The 16,487-nt window shown below is 38.4% G+C and overlaps 1 protein-coding gene across 1 annotated transcript; it reads right to left on the bottom strand.

Moving 5' to 3' along the window:
• Positions 1 to 15,083: 15,083 nt before the first annotated feature.
• On the bottom strand, positions 15,084 to 15,788 carry LOC141392365 (uncharacterized). The gene is made up of 2 exons (XM_073965314.1): positions 15,143 to 15,788; positions 15,084 to 15,100 (listed from the first exon to the last, which is right to left on the bottom strand). The coding sequence occupies exons 1-2, from the start codon at positions 15,786 to 15,788 to the stop codon at positions 15,084 to 15,086; spliced, it is 663 nt and encodes a 220-aa protein (XP_073821415.1).
• Between the last annotated feature and the right edge of the window lie 699 nt (positions 15,789 to 16,487).

Genomic DNA, 16,487 nt, shown 5'->3' with positions numbered 1-16,487 from the left:
TGTCAAATTTCCATGTTTAGGAAAATAAAAAGGGAAAGCAAATCAGCAATTTTCGCGATTCTTCAAAATAAGTAGTGGTCTTTCGCGAGTAGAATAGCAGCTAATCGTTTTTCAAGCCTTCTAACAAATCTCTTTTTCAAATTTTTATTTTCACAAAAAATTTCATTACCCACCATACCAATTCTATCGAAAATTATATCTTCCTCAAATGGTTTTTAAAGTTTTGCAATATTTTTATAATATTAAAAAGACTCAAAAATATCGCGAATAAATTAAATTTATTTTTGCTTCATCGTGGTGAAAAGATCAAAGGTAGAAAGTGTATTTGTTTCGCATATTTTGGCGAATTTTTGTAAAGCTTTATGAAATGGTCTGCTGGGTTCAAACAAACAACACAAACAGCTGTTTCATAAATGCAGATACTATCGTCTGTCAGGGTGAAAAATTAATTCAAATTAGGACATTTTTAATTCAAATTAACTCTGCCGTCTGTCTAGGGTATAAGCTTCCTTTTCAATTTATGAAAATTCCTCTAAATTGCAAGGGTTGCCAAATATTTAAGTTATAATATTGGTAAAAATGAAATTATTTAAAATAGATGTATGGATTTCTTTAAAGTTTTAGACACTTTCCAAAAACACACAAAAATGGCCTCTAGTGCCAAATTGAAGCCTAGCGCCTGTAGATTTCAAAACTATATAGACTTTTTGCGGAAATTGGCGGTTTTGGCAGTTATGACCAAAAGTTTAACTCCCTTTTTTAGCAGCAGAATTTATATTTTTTGAATTTTTAAAATTATTTTTATTACCCTTTATTATAGGTATGTATGTCCAATGAAATGTTTTTTTACCCTACTCCACAATGTGGGAAAGGTATTATAAGTTTGTTTTGCTAAAAATCCATGTAACACCGCGAAATATTCGTCGTAGACCCATTGTTCAAATCTAGACGAGATAAAACGATACAGCGATGTGTGTCCGTCTGTCCATTATAAATTGTAATCAAACTCCAGGCCGCAATTATGGAGGTTGGTTTCACATCAGAATAGATCGCTATTTTAATTGGTGATGATCGTGAAATATTTAGCGATTGAAATGGACCAAATACAACATTTTTACCCGATTTTCTAGCTGCTCTGTAGGCCGCATTAATAGTACAATCGACGGGAAATTTAGGTTTGAGTTCATGACAAAGAGGAAGCTTGCAATCTTAGAAGATGTTCAAAAAATATTTAGCAGGTTAAATGGACCAAAACTTTTGTGTGAAAATTGTATAAAAATGTAATGTAAAGCCTGTATCTTTATTCTTGGAAGACCTAGTTCGGTCCAGTAAGTGTTATTTGGAAGAGGAACTCTTGACCTTTCCATTGATGTCAATTATGTTGACGTAGGTGGTCAGATGGTAGAGTTACAGCCTAATGTATAAAGGGATCTCACAGTACGTAGTGTATTATAATCACGAAAATGTAGTTATAGTTCAATGCTAACAAAATTTTGCACGAGGTTAGAGTTCAGGTTAATGAAGATACCAATAATTTTGGATGATGATCGAATGGTGTTTAGCGTGTGAAATTGGCCACAACTTTGGTGTGAAAAATATTAAAATTCAAGTTTAGTCCATATTTAAATTTCTGGAGGTATATTTCTACCAACTAGCTGAAATAGACAAAATTAGCTGTTGATATTTTACTTTCTGCTTATTGCAATATTGCAGCGGTTTGACAACGGAACTGCTCCCTAATATATAGATGGGTTCCTTAGTTTTATTTCGCTTTCATTATTAAGAAATTGTCGCTATCATGGTGGAGAACCCATAACAGAGAAATTCCACGCTTTAGCATTGAAAGAAATCGGAATAACCTAGGTGATGCTGAGGGTCTTTAGGTTTTTGTATAATTTTTGATTTTTCTCAAACATAATGTTGTATCTCGAAATTTTGGTGCCTTAAGTATAAATAGTAAATAAACAACTCATTCGTAAATTCTTAGTCCTTAATTTGGGAGAAAAGTTCATTCCATTTCTTATTATGTATCATGTCCTACACCACAATGTGTAGAGGGTATTATTTTTGTTAAAAAAAAATTATGTAACACCTCGAATATTGTATCAAGACACACATTTGGTGATACCGATCTTCATATAATTTGTGTAGAATACACAATTTAGCTCTGGGACCTTTATTTAACGCTGGAACCTCCTAGTAATAATAATATAATTGTTCCACAAACATCCCATACGGGAAGGGGAGACTTCTCTCATATCAATGAGTGCACCCCGATTCACATTAGCTCAATGATAAGGGACCTACTGTTTCTTGCCGAGCCTGAATGGCGTGTCCTAAGACACCACTTGTACAGAGGTCTTACGTGGCTGAAATACTCAGGAAATGTCGCCAAAATTACGGAGGGGTATTTTGCCACCGATGAAATGTTTGATGTTGCCTGGCCGGAGAATCGAACCCACGACCTTTAGCGTGCAAGGCGGATGTGCATACCATTGCACCACGGTGGTCCCCAAATGACAATGTACAAAATGTATGTATATATGACCGTACGGCACCAACAAGTCGTAATCATGAAAACGAAATTCCGCAGAGATATAGCGCCCAGATGTAGCTATATAGGGTATCACATGGTCAGTCCCGTCCATCTATATTCGTTTCTTACTTGTTAAAGAAATATATATTTTTCTGTACGACAATTTGTCATTATATGACGGTGAAGAAATTGTCTGGGTGACGTAGGGGATGAAAGATACCAAGGAAGGGTCCTGACCGGCTTTAACATGGTAAAGTCCAGGATTTATCTTGGTCCCTCTCTTATCTCAAGTGGACACTGACCTCCCCGTGGTGTCACCTGGGGAGCTGCCTTTAACACCCGTTAAAGGTAGTAAGCTAACATGTGCCGCGCGTTCACCCAAAAGAACGTTAACAACTTGGGTTTGGGCGTCGGGCTCGTAAACCCCCCCCCCCCCCCCCCCACCACATAGAATAAAGCAGCATACTATGAAAAAACGAAAGAGAAGAAAAACAAACCCCTCTAAAGTTGACGACCCCCGCAAACTTTTAAGGACCATGATCTGCGAATCTGCACCTGGAATGTTCGCACTCTTTATAGAGAAGGTGCAGTTTACGCGCTGGCAGATGTACTTGAAAAGTACAAGGCCGACATTACTGCCATACACGAAATACGATGGACTGGGAAAGATGTCACAACAACACCTAAAGGTGACGCACTGTATTATAGCTGCCATGACACAAAGCATGAGTTTGGTTGCGGTTTAGTAGTTGGTCAGAGATTAAAACATCTGGTCTCCAGCCTCACCCCAGAGAATGAAAGACTTGCTACAATTCGATTAAAAGCTAAATTCTTCAACACCAGTTGTATAAGTTAGATGCTTTGTCCCACAACTTCCCCTGCTCGATCAATCACGGATGCTGATTGGCGCACTGGCATCTGCTCTACAATTCCCTCTGCGGATACCGTAGTGTGCGGATCGCCGCTGGGCATCGGTTGTTGTCGGTTTGCTCGCCTTGTTACACTTTGCTCTCACTGGAATAATTGTAATTGTAGTAGTATATGACATGGGATCCTCTGCGATCACTCAGAACCTCTGCGTTCACTTGTCATCTAGCACTTGTCGAGAAATAACGTCTACGCGTTATTACTTAAAGGCCTCTGACGCCACCACCCGATTACAAAGGTAATCTATTTTGTTGTACGAAAATAATCATAAATAAACTTCCAGCATACCTATTATTATATTTAAATTGATACTGCTTGTGTTTTTATTTTTTTGGTTCTTTTCTCCCCCACTGCTCATCATCATACGGTAATCCTGAGTTATCGAAGAAACCTATGGATTTCCCCTCCCTCACCTAAACATTTGGTCGCATCGAGCCAGATAGAAGCCAGTTTTGTTGTTGTTGCCTCTCTCTTGGACGATAATTGAAGTTTTTATTATTGCTTTGCACGGAGAAATCATTGGATCATCTCACGTCACAATCATTGCTATCATTACATCAACAAATCACCATACTAACACCAGGTACGTAAACTCAGATTTCCATAAAAAGTGAGCTACCGCGAGTGTTAGTATTTTTCGTTTTCCGTTTGAGTATTAATATAAAAATAAATCGTTGGTTGAATTTCAATCTCCCTACGCGAGTGCATTAAATTCGTTGCCTTCATTCCCCCACCATACAATACAGTCCACACAAATTGTTGAAATCGTTGTTGTACTGATCATCCAACGTCGCGTTGATCATACAGATCACTATTCGTGTTGTTGTTATTCTTGTTCGATTTGCTCGAAGTTATTAGTTCTCACCATAACAACGAACACAATCCTTCCAATCGCCTTTTATTGTTGTTAAAAAAAGTTCATATTGGTCGACTTATATTAGCACTTCTTGTGTTAATACTTGTTCTCCCCACTACCAAACATGAGAACTGAGAACTTTGCAAATATATTTTGTAATATTTGCAATAACAACATCGTTAACTTCCAATAACTCTTACTCTCGAGTTGTTCAATTATTACACACATTGATCCAAACTCTCATTACATCGATATTCTTATTCGTTGATCATTTGTTATTGTTGTTGTTATTCCCAAGGCCTTTTTTAACGAAGCCCTTTTGTTGAGAATTTGCATTAGCAAATTTACAATAACAACACACATTGCCTACAGTCGCATATTGTCGTTTGGTTTACTTTGATATTACGATCATCTCCAACCAAAAAATATTTAGCGTTGTTATTCCTCCTCGTTCTATTTTAAAACCCTTTGAAAATTTGCATTGGCAAATTTGCAATAACAACACTCCATCCAAATTCTCATTCCTTTGGTTTATTTGTTGTACAGATCGTCCATCGCCAACCAAACACATTCGTTTATTCTATTCTCCTACCTTTTGTCTAATACATAGATGGGCTTTCTTGCACGCCAGCGTTGCTATGTTTTGTTTCTCTTTTTCGTTGTTACAACATAAATAAACATTTACGAGTAATTTTGCACATTTGTTTTTAATATAACAGTTTTTTGGACTTGTTAAGATACCGTCTGTGTTTAAAAAATATTAAAAAAGCAAACAAATTTTAACAAAAACCCCGTTCTAATTTTCCCTTAAATTCTATTTAAGAGACATTTTGCCCATCTATGGTCTAATAGGTAATTATTCCAATTTGAGAAATTACATTGTAATTCTACCAACAATAGCTGTGTCTGGTTACCCTAAAATTTGTAACAATTTGTACCAATTGTTGCTGGAAGTTGTCTGTTAACACAAAAAACCAGCAAAAGAGAGCGTTTCGAGAGAGACATTTTGACAGTTCTTTCACTGAGAGCTTGTAAATTCTTGCTGGACAAATTTCTTCTAGCAAGCACTTGCAAGCTCTTCTTCTTCCTGAAAACAATCAATCATCTGTTTTTAATTTGTTGTTGATTTATGTTTGTGAAAATTTAAAACCATTTTATTGTGGACATAACATAGTCTAATTGTATTGTTTTATGGAAAACAAATTTGTAAAGTGGAAAAATACTTTTTTGTTTCATTTTCATTTTTATTTTTAATAAAATACAACGTGTTTGCTTCCTTTATTGGCGGACAAATTGTCTGTTTTGGCAAGCCAGCTGATTGCTTGCTGGTTTTTGCTGGGAAGGTGTCTGTTTACTTCTTACAATTTTCTAGCAAAAGAGAACAAAAACCCCTTACTCTCTGAGAAAGTACTTGCTGGAAAATTTTTGCTGGGAAAGTAACCAGACAGACTTAATGTACATATCTCTTCCCGCCTTTTTGAAGCGTCTTTTTTAGTTACGTTGTAAAAATACCAACAAAATTCTGCTCATCAGCACCACTCACTTCTTGGTCGTTTGCAACGTCTGTTGTTCAGTGGGTGTTTCGCTGTTCACACACAGCCATTTCTCTGCTAGCGTCGCTTGTGGTGTTAGCACAGTGGGGTAAAATAGCACAAATTGTTTTTTTTTTAAAATTAATTTTGAAAATTATTTTTCGATAATTTTTTGAAATTTAATTAATTGGCAGTAGGGTTTTGGAATTTTTGGACAAATTCACAATTCAGTTCAGAATTTCAAAAATTGTGGCACAAAGTTAAGTGCACTTATGAAGAGTGCAAAAACTACCTCACGACATCCGAGACTGCACAGGCTGGTGTTATTGATGTCGTTGAGGAAAAATATGGTACATCCTACTTGTCCTATATTCGGTGTTTGTCTACCATTGACAGCCATCTTGAACGCCTTAAATCTTCAGGCACTGAAACTTCATCATCTGCTATAGCTTCACCAATCTCACCACCTCCACAAAATGAATTGTTGAACGTTTCAAAAGAAACGCAATCTCCAGGTTTGCTTTCGAGTAAATCTTTAGAAATCTCACCACCTTCCAAACACTCGTTGAATCTTGCTGAAGTAGCAACTCCACCCAATATATCATTGGACGAATCCGTCCCGTCGGTTCCTGTGCAGTCTACTTCTCCCTCTGTACCTGCTTCACCTGAAACTTTTTCCCCCATCCCAACTTGCTCTAGTGACCCTGTTGCTAACTCCACATCACCTGTCGATACCCACAGCTTACCATTGCCACCAATCGACATTGATGTTTTCGCTGGCGATTTTACGTCTTGGCAATCTTTTCGTGATCTATTCACCGCTCTGTACATCAGAAATGCGCGCCTTTCTGACATTGAACGTTTGTGCTACTTAGTACAGAAAACCTCCGGTGAGGCTCGCGAAATCGTTTCGAGATTTCCACTCACCAATTGTAGTTTCCCCTTAGCGTGGAAAGCTTTGTCGGATACCTATGATAACAAACGCATCCTGTGACTATCCACTCACATAAAACAATTGTTTGCTCTCCCAGCTCTAGAAAAAGAAACAGTTTCAGGTTTGAAAATTCTTCAGCGCGGTATCATTAGTTGTCTAGCTGCAATGACCGTCTATGACGTCATCACGGATCATTGGGATCCAATAATTGTGTATATTTGTTTGCAGCGTTTGCCTAAATTGACTTTGACTCTGTGGGAGCAAAGCATCAAAAACAAATCGTCTTCGCCTTCTTGGAAAGACTTAGATGCCTTCCTCACAGACAGGATACAAACATTGGTGTGTATCCAAAGCGTGTACGGAAATCAGGTCGCAAAATCATCACCCACGAATGTGGTTTCATCCAACTCCTCCAATAAATTGTTGTCGGTACAAAAATCACAAAATGTATCACCCCTTCCATCCACTAATTTGTCGAACACTTATTGCCCAATTTGTCCTAACCAGAGCCATGTTCTGCGTCTCTGCCCCCAATTTGCCAAACTGTCATTTGAGGACAAATTCTCGTTGATAAAAAAGTATAAGTATTGTATAAATTGCTTATCGCGTGGCCATGTAGTTAAATCTTGCCAGAGCAAACATAGTTGCAACTGGTGTAAACAAAGGCATCATAGTCTTCTCCACCGGCCACAAGTTAGAAGAGTACTTGCTCCGGACACTTCAAAACTGTCTCCCTCATTTACTGATGTAAAAAGAGGAGATCCCAGTTGTGTTTTATCGCAGCCCCGACACCCTCCAGGCAGTTCTACTTTGCCATGCACTTCTCCGACTTTTACAAATGTCAAAAGTCGAGAGTCTAAGTGTAATATGTCGACCCGTCCTTCTAATAAATGCCAAAGCAATCTTCCAGATACTAATACTTTGCAAATTAGAAAAGTTGTTGCTTCTTCAACGAAGTCATCTGCGGCTTTTACCAAGGTCAAAAGTCGAGTGTTTACTCCTTCTTTGTCACGCCCATGCACATCTCCGGCTTTTACACATGTCAAAAGTCGAGAAACTGCCGACAAAAACAAAAATCCGGTTCCTATCCCTTCAATAGATAACAATGTGCTCCTGGGAACTGCGAAAGTAAATATAGTTCACAATGGCAAATCGCACACTGTTCGTGCTCTTATAGACCCCTCGTCGAAAGTTTCAATTGCTTCCAAGAAACTTAAGAAAACTATCGGGTTTTCTAGTCACCCTGCCGGATCTTTATCTGATAAGTCAAAGTCAGGTACACCAAGAGAAATTTGTTCTCTTAAGTTGGAAACTTTTGGAAACAAAAGCGTTAGTCTTGCCTAAAGTCAAAGGGAAATTGTACTCGCCTCCACCCATTTCAGAATTGAAGACTCGAATTCCTAATTTAGAATTAGCGGATTCTTTCGATGACAGCCCAATAGAATTGCTACTTGGTGCTGATCTGTATCCCAAGATACTTGAAGCTGAACCTCCTAAAATCGTTTTAGATTCGTTGCTGGCCCAAAAGTCTATTTTTGGGTACCTCCTCACCGGTTCGGTTCCTCTTGCCGCTAGTACGTAATCTCGCACTCGATATTGAAAATCGACCTCAATAGTCAATTCTTGAAATAAATCGCTTGTACTTTTATATCTTGAAAACTAAAATTTAATTGTTCAGTGACTCGAAGAAACATATGACCGTGGTCCTGCCCATGACATTAAAATTGTTCTAGGCGATTTTAATGCCAAAATTGGAAGGAGAATATCTTTGGACAAACAGTCGGGAAATTCAGTCTACATAGTGAAACATCAGACAATGGAATGAGGCTGATAGACTTCGCAGCGGCAAAAAACATGGTAGTTAGCAGTACGAGATTTAAGCATCTCGATATTCATAAGGGCACTTGGCTGTCTCCAGACCAAAGAACAATAAATCAAATTTATCACGTTGTGATAGATAGAAGACATGCATCGAGCGTGTTGGATGTACGATCGTTCCGAGGAGCAAACATAGATTCGGATTCGTTGCAGCTTCTCGTCCCGATAACATATCAGTACAATGGCAAAATATTGCCCACTCCAGGCAAACAGCCGCAAAATCAGTACTTGGATACCAGAGACCTCCACCAAAGCATCCATGGTATGACCAGGAGTGCCCACGAGAGAGGTATCGGGAGAAAATTAGAGAGGAGAAACGTCTTTTCCGCAGGAAAAAGAGAGAGATGGAAAAGAGGGAGTGTGAACAAATATAGATGTACAGGAGACAGAACGAAGTCCGAAAATTCTACCAAAGAGTGAAGCATCAAACTGATGGCTTTGGTACAGGCATATCCTCCTGTAGAGACCAACAAGGTAATTTGGTAACTGATACAGATAGTGTGCTCAGGATATGGAAATAACATTTTTCCAAACTGTTGGTATCCGATAACAGTGAAGACGGCGAAGATACCACAGATCCAATCCCAGAAGATGGTATTGAATATATACCGCCCAGCCAAGATGAAGTAAGGACAGCAATAAACCGCCTGAAGAATAATAAGGCGGCAGGAGCAGATGGCCTACCAGCCGAGCTATTCAAAACCGGAGGCGACACGCTGATAAGATGTATGCATCAGCTAGTTAGCACCATCTGGCAGGAAGAACGCGTACCCGACTATTGGAACGTGAGCATCCTATGTCCAGTCCACAAGAAGGATGATAAGACTGTTTGCTCCAATTACAGGGGCATAAGTCTGCTCCCTATTGCATATAAGATAGTATCTGGCATATTGTGTGAGAGACTGAAACCTATGGTCAATGAAATTATTGGACCCTATCAGTGCGGATTTATACCTGGCAAATCCACCATTGACCAGACAAATCCTGGAAAAGACTCAAGAAAAGCAGATCGACACCTTCCATCAAAGGTGTTCCAAGCCATGTCTGATTTTGGTATTCCTGCAAAGCTCAATCGGCTTTGTAGAATGACATTAACTGAGACGAGGTCCTCAGTTAAAATAGGAAAGAACCTCTTCGAAGAGTTTATTACCAAAAGAGGTTTCAGAGGTTTCAAAATCCTGCTGGAAAAGGTCATACGAGACGCGAAGGTAAAAAGAAATGGAACGATATACACGAACAGCCATATGTTACTGGCTTATGCCGACGACATTGACATCATGGGTCGATAGGTAAAGGAAGTAACTGACACCTTTGCAAAAGTCGAAAGAGAATCTGCTAAAGTTGGTCTGGCAGTAAACGGCGAAAAAACCAAGTTGATGGTATCGACGCGTAATATGTCCACAAACCCCGCACCATCTGTGAATGTTGGTACCTACAATTTTGAGGTAGTAAAGGACTTCGTCTACCTCGGCACCGCCATAAACACAACAAATAACATCAGTTGTGAAATACGAAGAAGAATAGTGTTGGCTAACAGATGCTACTTTGGGCTGAGTAAGCACTTTAGGAATAAAGCCTCCTCTCGTCAAACAAAAATAACACTTTACAAAACACTGATACTACCCGTGCTAATGTATGGTTCCGAAGCATGGGTACTTGCTCAAGCAGATAAGGCAGTGCTTGGTGTGTTCGAGAGAAAAATTCTTCGAAAGATCTTCGGACCAATCTGTGTTGACGGCGAATATCGGCTTCGTGTGAACAACGAGCTGTATCAACTATACAATGACATCAATGTAGTTGAACGAATCGAGATACAACGATTGCGATGGCTAGGCCATGTTATAAGAATGAGTGATGATGAACCCGCTAAAAAGGCGTATAAATACGGGCCGCATGGAGGTTCTCGCAGATCTGGAAGGCCAAAGCTTCGTTGGAGCGAACAAGTGAAACGAGATATCAGAAAGCTACATATCCCAGATTGGGAAAATACAGCAGCAAACAGAGAGGATTGGAGATTTTTTCTTAGTTCGGCTTATGGAACAAATGTTCTGTAAAAGGCCAGCTAAGTAAGTAAGTAAGTAAAGAAATTGTCTAAATTGTGACAGAGAAAATTCTAGATTACTATTTATCTACAGCGTCTTAAAGTTTTATGCTACTTTTGGTTTTATTCAATAGTAAATATTGGTCCCACCTGGCTTTATATGTTTGTCTGCCCATATGTTCATTATATATTGTTATGAAAATTTATTCTTATCCGCCAGAAGATCATGCAAAAGTAGTGGAGTAGGGTATCAAATAGTCGGCTCCGTCCGACTATAGTCTTTTCTTACTTGTTGTGCTTATATATTGTAATAAGACTATTATTGATGCCATTAGCGATTTCATTTGCCAAGGTAACTTAAGCAATCTAAAAATTTGAAATCGATAGGATTAAGTTTTCGTATATGAAGATCCCACGGAAAATAAATTTTACTTGTCAAAGAATATTTGTTCATCAGATATTCATTGAAATTTGTGTAATTAATTAATAAATTTTATGCGTTGAATATACAAATAATTGTTTAATTGGCCAAAAACCAATATAAAAAAATTAAATAATTGAAATTATAGTCAAAGGTAACAACTGAATAATATAGCGTTCATCGGATATTAGTTAAATTAGTCACTATTTTTCGTATGTTGAAAAATATAGCTTAAAGTTTTTAATAGTTATCTCTAATACACTATATCAAAGCTTGTTTATTCTTACATTATTACTATTGTTATTAGATGGTGTAAAAAGTGCTGCCTTACGCGCTTGTACATACTCGAACAGTGGACTGAAAGAAAGGAAGTAATTATGAGAAGGTTTACATATTTGTAATGGATTGGATATAATGATTAGACGTATGTATATACGAAGAAATTGCATTGAAGTCTTTGGATGCTAAAATTAATAGCATTTGTAAGAGTATCGCGATCAAATGGTCTCATAGCCAACGTAGCAAGTCGCGATTTATTACAAATAACATGGATTGGTTATTAATCGAAGAACAAGTTGATTTAAGCGTAATAGCAAAAACTTCCACTATGGAAAATAGCGGTATTATACGTAAACGAGACAGACCATGCACAGATTTTCTTCTATCCTCAAAAAGATCAAAGCAGCAGTAGTAGCTTTAAGAGAAACAGACAGACAGAATCAGCAGCAATTGTTTTAAGTGAAGCCTACCAACAAAACAAAGATAATTCAGATTGAAGAGATAAAATCATGATGGACTTGAATCATTTAATTTTATTTGGTAAATGGGGATTTTATGGGTAGAGTTGGCACAGTCAATATAAGCAAAAAGTGTCAAAGTGTGAGATAGATGACAGTTGCATATTTGTTACTTCGTACGTACCTCTTGGATTAATGACAAAGTCCTCTGAAATTCACGAATCTAAAATTCTCTGGCAGAATCCCCGTCCATCGTCTACACGATATTGTAGACAAATAAGATTTCAATTAAAAAAGCGAATGAAGAAAGCGAATATTATTCCAAAAAGATTAACGATTTAAAATGTATGGAATATGAGATCTTAGAAGGAAGAGTATATGTTGAACATAAATTGCAACTCACAATGGTTGACGGAAAAATTTGCAATTCGTTAAGCAAATCTTCGGCTTCAATTTGTTACATACATATGCGGAGCTAAACCGACCGAAATTAATGATTTACAAACATGTTTAGAAAAAGAAGTTTATCCCGAAAATTATGAATTTGGATTGTCTTCCTTGCACGCGTACATACGATTTATATACAGGTTAGACATTAAGAAGTGGAAAGCATTTTCAGAAGATGATAAACGCAGTCTTAACACCAACAAGAGAAAGATTCAAAATCAATTTAGATTGGAAATGCGTCTTAAAGGGATAGACCTAAATAGGTGGATATGGAACTTCAAATGATGGGAACACAGCCAGAAGTTTTTTCAAAAATCCATCTGTATCTTCCAGAATAACTGGTTTGGATGAATAATTAATAACAAGATGTTCCACAATATTGCAAACAACTTCTTTGGGCCACAAAATAAATATTAAGCAATTTAAGTATTTCACATTTCAGACAGCAGTGCTCTTGATTGATAAATATTATTGGTACTATATTCCACCGTCGGTACATAACAGAACATTTGTTCCATAGGCCGAACTAAGAAAATATCTCCATTTCTCTCTATTTGTTGCTTCGCACTCTGGAATATCGCGCCTTTTCATCTCATCATCCACTTGTTTGCGCCATCTATTCCTTGGCCTGCCAAATCTGCGTGTACCGCCAAGCGGTCCGTATTTATACGCCTTTTCAGCGGGTTCTTCATAGCTCATTCTTATGATATGGCCTAGCCAACGCAATCGCTGTTTCTCGATACGTTTAACAATATTGATGTCGTTGTATAGCAGATACAGCTCGTGGTTCATGCGACGTCGATATTCACCGTCAACGCAGATTGGTCCGAAGAATTTTTCTCTCAAACACACCAAGCACTGCCATGTCTGCTTGCGCAAGTACCCAGGCTTCGGAGCCATACATCAGCACGGGTAGTATCAGTGGTTTGTAGAGCGTTATTTTTGTTTGACGAGATGTTGATTTGTTTTTAAACTGCTTACTTAAACCAAAGTAGCATCTGTTGCCCAATACAATTCTTCTTTTTATTTCACAACTGATGTCGTTTGTTGTGTTTACGGAGTTGCCGAGGTAGACGAAGTCTTTTACTACCTCAATATTATAGGAACCAACTTCCACAGTCGGTCCGAGCTCAATGGACGCATTGCGCGTCGACACCATCAACTTGGTTTTCTCACCGTTTACCGCCAGACCCACTTTAGCAGATTCTCCTTCGACCTTCATAAAGGTATCAGTTACTTCTTTTACTGATCGGCCCATTATGTCTATATCATCAGCATAAGCAAGTAACATGTGACTATTGGTGTAGATTGTGCCACTTCTTTTGACGTTTGCCTCTCGTATAACCTTTTCCAGCAGGATGTTGAAGAGATCACACGAAAGGCTGTCTCCTTGTCTGAAACCGCTTTTGGTACCAAACTCTTCGGAGAGGTTCTTTCCTATTTTAACTGAGGACCTCGTGTCAGTTAAAGTCATTTTACAAAGCCGGATGAGCTTTGCGGGGATACCAAATTCAGGCATGGTGTACAAGTTCCAATACGGTCGAAAGGACTTGTAGGGGCTCAAATTCTACAGAGTAGATTTTGAACCGAAATTATTGTTGCACAAAGACGAACAACAATATTACCTTTTGCAAACTACAACAAACACAACAAGTATTCTGACGATACTTGCGTTTTGTTGTCTGTAAACAAAAGAAAACACCTTGCACTGAATTACAATTCAATCAAATTGACGCTGTCGGTCAATAAATATATATATTATTTATTTAAATAAATATTTTCAAAAAAAAAAAAACACAATTCAATTGATCTGACGATCCGCACTTTTCAACTTAAAGAAGAAGAGTAACTTTTTTGTTGGTGATGTGCAATCTTCGATTATGTTTCCTTATCGAGATTGATGCGGTTCAAATCGATATTATCATCGATATGGTTGGGGCGATCTCCATCATGCCGGGCCCCTTGCACTGGTGCAACACTTAAGGCATTGGCAATCCTTTCCAGCACATCAAACAATCTATCAATTCTCTCAGGCTGCTTTTGTAGTGAAGCTGGAGACTGCTGTGTGTTATCAGCATTTTCTTTAGGTGCTTTTTCCTGTTGTTGGCTCACTTGGGTCTCTTGTTGTTTGGCTGTTGTGTTTTTCTCCTTTTGTTGTTGTTGCTGCTCGGCCTTCTGCCGATAATGCTTGGCCTTTTCTTGATGGTGTTTGGCTTTCTTCTGCAGTTTATTTGCTTGCTGTTCATGTTGCTGTGCTAACTGCAGATTTGTTTTCTTTCCTTGATTTTTCTGCGGCTCGACTACATAATTTTGCTTAGCGAAGCGGTTAATATGCTGATTTTGCTGCTGCATCTGTAACTGCCTCTCATTGCCGTATGGATGGATTCTTGCGCCGGATCCGTTTCCAACTCGATTTGCCATTGTTGTTGCCCCCATTGATCTATGGAGCAGGGTATTGTGGCGGACTCCACACATTTTACAATTTCCTCCCCATGGGCAGTTACGGACAAAGTGGTTCTTTCCGAGGCAATTTATGCAGTACCTATATGCCAGTACTACACCTTCTCTCTGCTCTACAGACATATTCTTAAAAGTGACACAAAACCTCAAGTGATGATTTCCGAAACATATCATACACTGCTCATTTTGACCCATGTTCATGATGATATTACTGTAAAGAACGTATAAAAAAAACCAGGCGAGAGCAAAGTTATACCCTCAAGGTATGTTCGTTAGAGCCATATTATTTTCAAACACATACACACAGAACTGTTCTACTGACAACTACTGACTGGAAGAACACATAATTTCACAATCGGACGAGAAATTATACCTGATGTAGTTTTAACATCAACTACTCTTACGTGTTCATCGTGCCCTCCATGCACTTTTACCACACGTCCCATTTTCCAATCATTTGGGGGTAGCAGCTCATCCTTGATTAACACCAAGTCATTTTCCTGTACATTTCGCTTAGGATATTGCCACTTGTACCTCTTATGCAATTCCAGCATATATTCCGTTTTCCATCTTTTGGTAAAAGTGTGATGGAGAGCTTTAATTTTTTCCCAACGATTTATTAGCGATAAATTATCCGCTGACATCTCGGGAGCAAATATAAGCGATCCACCCCTCAGAAAGTGCGCAGGAGTTAAAGCTTCCAAATCCTCTGGATCTTCTGATAATGGTGTTAGGGGCCTGGAGTTCAAGACGCTCTCTATCCTAACCAAAACTGTCGAAAACTCCTCAAAATTAAACTTCATATCTTTCATAACTTTCTTGAAATGTGACTTAAAACTCTTTACTCCTGCTTCCCATAATCCTCCCATATGTGGAGCGCTAGGAGGAATAAACTTCCACTCGAAACCATTGACTATATACTTTTCGGAAATTTCTTTAGAAGACTTTTTTAAAAACTCTTGGTACTCCCTCATAAGAGCACGATCGGCACCCACAAAATTGGTTCCATTATCAGACATAAGACATCTGGGCAACCCTCTTCTACCTATAAATCTAGTAAATGTAGCAAGAAATGCTTCGGTAGATAGTGTTGAGCACGCCTCAAGATGTATTGCTTTCGTCGCAAAACACTCAAATATACATACATAAGCTTTCTGGTATGGCGAATTTCTCAAAGTGCCAGCCTTTATTTGGAACGGTCCGGCAAAATCTGCTCCAACATATGCAAATGGAAGTGACAGGGAAGTTCTTTCTAAGGGCAATGCTGCCATTATTTGGGATTTTACGCTATGCTTGTATCTCGTACAAATCACACAGTTATGTACTATCTTTTTTACTGTTCTCCTCAATCGGGGAATATAAAACTGTCTTTGAACTGTTGACATCATAAGTGTTATATCTGCATGTAGCAGTGTTTTATGGATAAAATCCAGAAATATGTTACAAAGATGAGAAGTATTGGGCATTATTATCGGAAACCGCTCATCGTATGTAATGTTAGCATTAGCTAAACGTCCATTTACTCTCATTACCCCAGTTTTATCCAAAAAAGGATTCAATGTACGTAAAGGACTCTGTCGTGATATAGGGTTTGAATTTTGTAAATCACTATATTCCTGCGGATAATGAAACCTTTGTGCCATTCGGACTAGAACCATTTTCGCGTGGTTCAATTCATCTTGCGATAGAAGTCTTACATTTCCTAAATTTGAATTCTC

The sequence above is a fragment of the Musca autumnalis genome, unplaced genomic scaffold (genome assembly GCF_047663935.1).
Source record: "Musca autumnalis isolate F117 unplaced genomic scaffold, ASM4766393v1 scaffold_2, whole genome shotgun sequence".
Classification (NCBI taxonomy): Eukaryota; Metazoa; Arthropoda; class Insecta; order Diptera; family Muscidae; genus Musca; species Musca autumnalis.
The sequence above is the reverse complement of the archived record's forward strand: the minus strand, read 5'-3'. Positions and strand labels throughout refer to the sequence as shown.

What these genes read in the sequence shown, in the direction of transcription:
- LOC141392365 (XM_073965314.1), bottom strand. Translation starts at nt 15,788, where the DNA reads ATGTCTGATAATGGAACCAATTTTGTGGGTGCCGATCGTGCTCTTATG.